Source organism: Cajanus cajan, chromosome 7, assembly GCF_000230855.2.
Source record: "Cajanus cajan strain Asha chromosome 7, NIPB_CcT2T_4, whole genome shotgun sequence".
NCBI lineage: Eukaryota > Viridiplantae > Streptophyta > Magnoliopsida > Fabales > Fabaceae > Cajanus > Cajanus cajan.
Genome location: NC_138523.1, coordinates 43,587,725 through 43,596,656, shown reverse-complemented (window position 1 = coordinate 43,596,656; position 8,932 = coordinate 43,587,725). Strand labels below are relative to the sequence as shown.

Here is an 8,932-nt window from a genome sequence, read left to right as displayed (position 1 = left end):
TGCTAGTTAATGTTGTGATAGACTTACACCCAAGTTGTTCTACCCTAACAAGAACATTATATTTCCTAGTTTAAGTAGCGATATCCAAGGAACCAAGTTATTGTGGATTTTTATCCAAATTGGTTGTTGATCTAACTGAATTGAAAAGATTAGATTGTTGGTTCGGTAAGATTAAGTTACTTAGATTATTCACCTATGTTGTAGGAGATATCATAGTTGAAATGCGTGATGATGCATATAATTGATATATAGTTGAGTTGTTTAACGGTGTTGTGCATATGCTATGTTGCTGTTTTGATGAGTACAATGTGGTTACGTTGTTCAAGTTGAATGGTATTTGGTGCATGTGATGTATTGATATATTATCTTGTTCGCTTGTTATATTACTCTTTGATGAATTGACTAGTTGTGTTGAAAGTTGAACATGTTGAAATAAGTTGTCACTGTAGTATTTTTAAATTCTATTGCTCATTATTCCAATTCTTTTAATTTCTCTAGTTTACCCTTATATGTTTCCATGTAGATGGATTGTGATGATCATACTTGATATGAAAACAAAACAAATATAAATTATTGGTGAAGTTCTTTCCAGGCTCGCCTAGTGATGGTAGTATTGAACTTTAGATTATCTCTGAGTTGTTAATTTGGTAATAGTGTTGTTTGATCGACAACTACAATTTTTTTTATATTACAAAACAAAATTATTGTGTACGATTTTATATATATATATATATATATATATATATTATGACATTTATATCTAGGTATTCTAAATATATGAACTTTATGTAGTTATGTTTATTTTTTTCGTTGTTAGTAGTGAGACCTTTAAGTATAGTAATTAACTGGTCATTACATTTAAATAAGGAATATATTACATTACATTATATTAAAAAATATATGTCAACAATATATATCATACAAGTTTAAACTAACAGTATAATACGTTATATTGGTAAACACAATATATGAATAATATATATTAATAAAATTATTTATTTATTTGATGAATTAATAAAATTATTTATTAACACAATACATAAATATTAAAATAAAATCATTGATAGTGTCATATGTGTAATTATATGATAAAATTGTTATTTTGAATGAGTATATTAGAAGTTATATTTATTATATATTTTTAATTAATTAGAAATGTAAAAAAAAAGAAGTATGAGAATTAAATTATAACAGTTTGAAAAAAGAGTAATGATGAATTTGTAGTGGCAGGACAGGCATATGAAAAAAGAACGTAAAGGACGGAAGACAGGACGTTAGATGGAATAGTCACTTTCTTTGGTTAATTGAAATTGAAAGTGGTATTTTATTTATTTGTTAAAAATTGTCATTTTCAAAGAGAGAAGTGAAGATAGACACAAAAGCAGGAGCCAATAAGTGTTCATCATGTACCAAAAAGGCGTACGTGATCATCATAATATTAATAGCAGTTCCAAAGTCCCATCAATACATATTTACTCACTTATCACTTAACACTTCCTATAAATCAATTTAATACTCTCTTTCATGGGACCACACTTTTTCCTCTCCTTACACCTCACAATTTTAATTCCTTTTTTTTAATTAACTTTAATTTCGTTGATTGAAAATAATTATACGATAATGTAAAAGTGTTAATTTTCATGTGTATATATGGGTCACAATAAATCTAATTAACTTAAAAGTAATTCAAATATTTAGTTTGAATTTAATAAATAAGAATGAACTAAACTTTATTTGATACATGAATTAATTTGAGATATAAATATATATAATTAATTTTTTATTTAATTAATTTTAACTTATTAAAATCTGAAAGAACTTTTTAAATTTAATTATAAGTCAATAATCATTAAAAAAGAAACTAAATACTTTAGAATCTTATAATTAACAACTGAATTTTTATTTCATTTTATAGAATTTGAAATATTTTTTGTTTATTTATATAAACTTTGATTATATTATATTTTTTAGAATTATAACTGTAACTTTACAAAATTAATAAAGTAAGTTATGTTAGATTAAAAATATTTGACTCTTAGTTCATAATTTAAGTTAACGAATTATTAACCAGCTTAAATCAAGTTAAATTTGAATTGAAAAAATACTTTCTTAGAATAGTGAATTTAAACCTAATTCAACCTTACAAAATCAACTTGTAAAGTGAAAACTGCTTTCTACTTATATACTATTTAATTACTTAATCTTTAACTTAGATTTTTCTTAATACATATTCATATGAAACTCAAATTAAATTTAAAGCTAAGTCAAATATTATTGAGTTGAACTCATTTGACTCAAAATCATTTTTATCCTTATGTGTACATAAATTTTAGACTATTTTTCGTATAACTTCGATAATGTATATACAACAATGTGAAAGAATATTAATCAATATCATAATGTGATATAATCGTTATATAAATATAATTTAATTTAATTTTAATAAAAAAACATTTTTTAATTGATTATTAGAGATAATTAATTTTGAAATGCAGAAATTACGGAACTCAACTTTATATCTCTCATTAAAGTTTTCTTTATATGTATTATTAGAAAATTAAATTTCTATTAGCATATTTTTAAAAAGTCTAATTATTTACCGATGATGTTTAACTTTTTTTTTTTCTTAAGAAACACTTTGACTTGAAAAAATATTATTGTCATCATTATTAAATTAACTGAAAACGAAATATCCCTTACGTCTTGCTTTTTAAAAAAATTATGACAATGACTAATTGACAATACTCGATTTATTTGATAAATTATAGATTAAATAATCAAACGAAAACGCTCCGATTTGCCAACCCAAAAAGAAAAGATCAAATTAAAAACGTATATATCGTTAAAGGTGGCTATGATTAAGGCTTTTAATTTTTTCTTTTTAAATAACGGTACTATTTTGCATTGATAGCTAGAAATTAATATTTCGAAATATAAAAATATTTAAATAAATTTTAATTTTTTAATATTTTTTTCTTACACATTTAAAAATCAAATTCTTTTCGCTGTACTAACAAAATTCAATTGGTTGCGTTGATTCATGACGATCAAGTTTTGAATCATATATATATCATCACTTGTGAATCTCGACTTTCTCCAATTAATAATAACATTTACAACTAACAATATAATGTTGAAAAAATTACATCTATTTTTTCATATATAGCCAATTAGCTTAAATGAAATATAATATTAAACAAAAATCGTTAAGAAAAGAAGAAGAAGAAGAAACATTTAAAAGGGTAATGAAAAATGAATTGATAACTTGACCCAAATCCATGATCAAGTAATGCAAGTAACTAGAGTAACCAACCTATGCATGCTTCATGACTTTTCTTTGTGAAATCCCCCACTTGAAATATTTTCTTTCGTTAATTATTATTAAACAAATGAGTCACTAAATGACGTGAAACAACTCAGACACTAAATTGGAATTGAATTAATACCCATTCGTTTTTGCAACAGTTCTGTACCTCTCACTTTGGGTGACAATTTTGATAGTATTATATTTACTCGTGTTCAATTCAATTTAGTTTCACCAACGGTTTATAAAGTTTTATAATGTCAATAGACTATAATATATATATCATTCTTAAAAAACTAAAGAAAGAAAGAAATTAGGGAGACCAATTACCACACGCCACTTCTAAGCATATTTGAAGTTTAGGAAATTACAAAAGAGCCCTAAATTTAAATTGAAATTCCAAAGTTACCCTCGGGGCGTGACCCATCGGAAATTACCCGGAACACACGTGAACAGAAGAATTTTTGTATTATTGTGGGGTCATTTTCGAGAATGATTCGATCAGAATCAACCCGTGAAGGGGTAAGGTTAAATTCGTAACTTCACACGCTCTAGGCGGCTGAGTCTTACTCGTAGTGGCAATTTCGTTATTTCCATTAAAGGACAGGGGCGTTTCCGGAATAATAGTGTTTGCTTTAAAATATCCCCACAAACAAACAAACTTTCCAACTTGAAGCCCTCGTCCTCTTGCAACGTCAAATAAATTAATCTTTCAAAAGACTACCACAACTCAATTACCCAAAATACCCTTCCTTAATACTTAGTAAGAACCCGTATTTGTCTCTATATTATCTCTTTTTCAACAGGGGTTTATACCACTAACTACTTTCAACAACACCAGAAAATTAAGTATGAGAATCAATTTATGTGCATCTCAATCTATCTATAGTATTTTTGGGTAAAGTTTGCTTCACCATATCACATGCACTTTTGAAAATAAATTTTCCTTCTCTCCCATATAACCATATAAGTAATGTCGGTATTCTTTTTTTCTAATTATAATATTATTGATGTAAAGTATAACCAATTTTGTCAAAAAATCAAATCCATCATTATATGATTTTTTCTCTCAACTACAATTTTTTAATAATATTTCCAAATTGATAATTTATTAATCTTTATATATAATTTTTGTTAATCAAATATTATTTTAATATTGAGAAGAATGAATCCTAAAAATATGAAATCAACTTTCATATTTTAAGAGTTGATGAACTAATGAATATGTTATAAGTAGTTTACTATATATATACCAAGCCCTTCTTAATACCAAAAAAAAATATGTTATACATGGGAAAAAAAAAAAAACAAAGGGCTTTGCATTAATATGAAGCAACGGTAGGGGCATATACATATAGGTAGGAAGAACAGTGACTAAAAGAAGTATAATATTATTTTTATTACAATGCAAATCCAAAGCGTGGTTTCTTTGTATTCTTGTGCCAGCAAGCACCCTCGTCTACACACCATAAAAGGAGGAGAGTTTCCTGGTTTTTGTCTTCCTCTAGTTGCACAAATCCCATCTTTTCTGTCTCAATTACCTCTCCTTTTTTTCCTCAACAAAATTCATCTTGCTGCAACAACAAACACTTGTTTGTAAATTAAATAAGGGAACATATTTTCTTCCCTTTTCTTTGGCTACCTTCAATGTCAAACATCACAAGTTGTGATAGTGGGAGCTTCTCCACAGAGAATACCAGAGAAGATGCAGCAGTTAAACAGCAATCTGAGATACTTGGTCAGTTCCATAGTCCACATTCTCATACCTCAACTACAACAACAACAAATAATAGCAATGGTAATTCCAACACAAATTCACAACCACCTGCACCTGTTAAGAAGAAAAGAAGCCTACCAGGAAATCCAGGTAACTTTTCCAACAACCATCTTACAAAAGTTTTTTCTTTTTCAGCTCCATTTACATATATATATATTCTTTCCTAGTTTCCTTCTTCTCTTTTTGTCTTGCTTTCTCAGAGTTACTAGTTTAAGTAACACTTTCTAATTATTGGGTTTGCAATTTTTTTTACAGATTTAAAAAATGGATAATCAAATTAAAGCTGCAAACATATATATATATATATATATATATATATATATATATATATATATATATATATATATATATATATATATATATATGGATGAATATTGTTAATTATCCATGGCCTGCACATGCTAATCCCTAGATTATAATATAACAAAAAATCTGGTATATATCTTTCATTTATGAAAAAAAAAAGTGTATAAAGTATATTTTTCTTCACTCTCCTCGTTGATTTTAAAAATGATGCATAGTTTGGTTGTATATTTGCACAAAATGGGGTTTTTTATATAATAAAGAAAGTGATATCCCACAAAAAATCTACATTAAAATTTCTGGACGATGACATGTTTAATTAATTAAACCACATTTAATCAAGATATTTGTAGGCTCCATGAAATTAAGATGATAAGGCCTTGATCTGTTAGAAGTCATGTTCTTTCAAACAAAGAGAAGGATCTGGGTATGTTTTTAAGGCAGAATTTGGTGGCCAAAATGATGAATTATTGGGGAGTAATTAGTAGGTGAAGAAGAAGAAGCTCAATTATTGCTTCTCATGGCTTTACAATCATTGGTGTTCACTGTTGACTTTGCTTGACTGCTAGTTCTTCTCCTGTTTCCTTTGTTTTTAGTTTCACAACTGTTTCAAGATATAAAGGACCACATATATATATATATACACATATATGCTTTTATATATGAAACGAAACACCTCTTACTCTTTATGTGGTGTGTGAGTATTCTTATGTGTTTGTTTCCTTGTGTCTGCATCTGGATGAGTCAAAAAACATGAAAGGGGTTGGAAGAGACAAAGAGAGAGAGGTCTTGGGGTTTGGCTTTAATTTAAATTATATTTCTCTTTTCATTCTTCTTATCTTGGTGGCTGCAATGTGAACAAAGAATATCAGATATCAAGCATTTTTCTTCTTCTCCTCCATTATTATTATTATTAAAATTTATACATCTCCACTTTCTAAGTATTTTTTGTCACTTTCTTCAGCTGAAAATATCCGTTGAATCAACTTGTAATAACTATTATTATTTTTTTGCTTTGGGTGCATATTGCACATTAATAATTAATGGTGAAGCTAGCTAGCTTCTACCAAGAGATTTATATATGCATAGAGTTTATTAGTTACCCGTTTGGCACTGGCACGTGTGCAGATCCAAGTGCTGAAGTTATAGCTCTATCACCAACCACACTAATGGCCACAAACAGGTTCATATGTGAAATCTGCAACAAAGGGTTTCAAAGGGACCAAAACCTTCAGTTGCACCGACGGGGCCACAACTTGCCATGGAAGCTCAAGCAGAGAACAAGCACAGAAGTTCGAAAGCGCGTTTATGTGTGTCCAGAACCTTCGTGTGTCCACCACAACCCAGCAAGAGCACTCGGTGATCTCACTGGCATCAAAAAGCACTTCTGCAGAAAGCACGGCGAGAAGAAGTGGAAATGTGATAAGTGCTCAAAGAAATATGCTGTTCAGTCTGACTGGAAAGCCCACTCTAAAATCTGTGGTACAAGGGAATACAAATGTGACTGTGGAACCATCTTTTCCAGGTTTATAAAGCTTTTCCAACTCATATTATATACAACAACATAACAACACTTCTTAATTTTAACACATTGGTTAAAATTATTTATAGCTAAAAAAAGAAACTAAGACCCACCAAAATTTACATATGTTAATAAATTTTAACTAACAATAGAATTTTTTTAAACAAAATAAAGAGAGTATTTCTGCCATTTATCTGTTACATATATTCATCCGTGTTTTTCGTGCGTAACTTGCATGCAGTACCTGTCCTTTACAAATAAAATGTTAGATGAGTCTTTCTTTGACCACACACACCTTGTTGACTTAAAAAACGAATCAACTACTTGCATTACTTTCCATCTTTGAATTTGTTTCCATAAACCATTTCTAGGTTGATTAGTTTCACATGTGTCTTGGAAATTTCTCTCTAGCTATAATATAAAAACATATCATATACACGCCGCCCTTGATTAACCATCAACAATTAATAAGCAAGTAGCATCTATATATAATTTTGAATAAAGAAAATATGTAGAACCCAGGTCTTTCTGGTGTACAATGATAAGTCACTATAAGTACACAGATACATTTTAAATTTATTTGGCTCAGTCAAAGATTCCTGGTCCAAGCCACTTTTTCTTTGATAATAATAATTCCCATGCATATTGGTCCTCATGAAAAACTACTTGGCATTATTTATATGGAACATAGTTCAACAAACTCCACTCTCTTTCCTTAATGCATGCTAACTGAATGCTTCATATTGTTTATGATATTGCAGAAGAGACAGCTTCATTACACACAGAGCCTTCTGTGACGCACTAACTGAGGAGAACAACAAAGGCAACGAAGGAGTACAATTGCCAAAGATAGGTCCAAACTTGCAATGCCAACCAATCCCAAACCTCGTATCCTCATTACCAATCAACACCACTATTCCCAACAACCTCAGTGGAACCTCAGAGTTCAACCATTCGGATCACAAGCACCCTCTATCACTGCCACACGAACTCATGCCACCAAAACCCTTCAACACCAACAACGTTGCCATGTTCACTAGAACCCTCTCATCAACCTCTTCTCCCTCTCTCCAACTAAGCTCAAACATGTTCGAGGAAAACTTGGCTGCAGGCTCGCCACACATGTCAGCCACTGCGCTGCTGCAAAAAGCTGCGCAAATGGGAGCCACGGTGACAGAAAAAACCTTCGCCGCCACAAACATGGCACCGCCGTCGTTCGGCGTGCTGCAACACCAACCAAATAATGGATCGCATTCACAACCCTTCATGAACCACTACATGCACGCTGGACAACACGATGTTAACGTTTCTCCTCAGTATAACAATAGCTTCGGTGCAAGTGGTAGCGTTGGAATGAACGGTGTGGACATGTTTAATGCTATTTTGGATCAAAGCAAGGCCTTGTCGAAGATCATAGAGCAGAACAATAGAAGCAATGGTGGAGGAGGACAAAATGGTGGGTCGAGTAGTGGTGTTAACGTTGGTGGAAGTAAAGGGAATGGGGATGTGATGACTCTGGACTTTTTGGGAATAGGTGGCGGAGGTGGTGGTGGTGGTGGTGGTGGTGGTGGTGGTGGCGGTGGTGGTGGAGGTGCACATGGAAATTTCTATGGTGGTGGCCAACAAGGGGAAAGTGGTAGTGTACCGGATCATGAGGTTTGGAGAAATTGGTCTAGTAAGAACGCAGGGTTCGAATCATTTTCAGCAACGAGTAGCATTTGAAAAGAGCACCCTCGTGATGAATAATAGACAAGTTTTTAAGAGGGTGGAATTTTCAGCTGAGTTTGGTCGTTAAGTTCTTGTTTTTCTTTGACTAATCCCTCTTCATTTCGGCCACATATAGTATAGAAATGGTGCAAGAAAACTACTGAACGTGTCTTTCTAAAGAGGAGGACGCATTAAAACGTCGACAGTGGTCGGTGTAACAGTGTAGACCCACCGTTTGGTCCCATAAATTTCTGTTCAAATTAAGGATAATGTCCATTTCCGAAACACTTTTATAATTCATTTTTCTTTCTCTATGTCA

The 8,932-nt window shown here is 30.8% G+C and overlaps 1 protein-coding gene across 1 annotated transcript; it reads left to right on the top strand.

The window, feature by feature from the left end:
- Positions 1-4,727: 4,727 nt before the first annotated feature.
- Positions 4,728-8,932, top strand: LOC109795353 (zinc finger protein GAI-ASSOCIATED FACTOR 1). Its single transcript, XM_029269802.2, has 3 exons — positions 4,728-5,171; positions 6,513-6,909; positions 7,668-8,932. Exons 1-3 carry the CDS (start codon positions 4,952-4,954, stop codon positions 8,626-8,628), a joined length of 1,578 nt encoding a protein of 525 aa, XP_029125635.1. The 5' UTR covers positions 4,728-4,951; the 3' UTR covers positions 8,629-8,932.

What these genes read in the sequence shown, in the direction of transcription:
- LOC109795353 (XM_029269802.2), top strand. Translation starts at nt 4,952, where the DNA reads ATGTCAAACATCACAAGTTGTGATAGTGGGAGCTTCTCCACAGAGAAT. An exon ending in AAGCCTACCAGGAAATCCAG is followed by an intron (nt 5,172 to 6,512) that starts GTAACTTTTCCA and finishes GCACGTGTGCAG; the next exon opens with ATCCAAGTGCTGAAGTTATA. An exon ending in TGTGGAACCATCTTTTCCAG is followed by an intron (nt 6,910 to 7,667) that starts GTTTATAAAGCT and finishes ATGATATTGCAG; the next exon opens with AAGAGACAGCTTCATTACAC.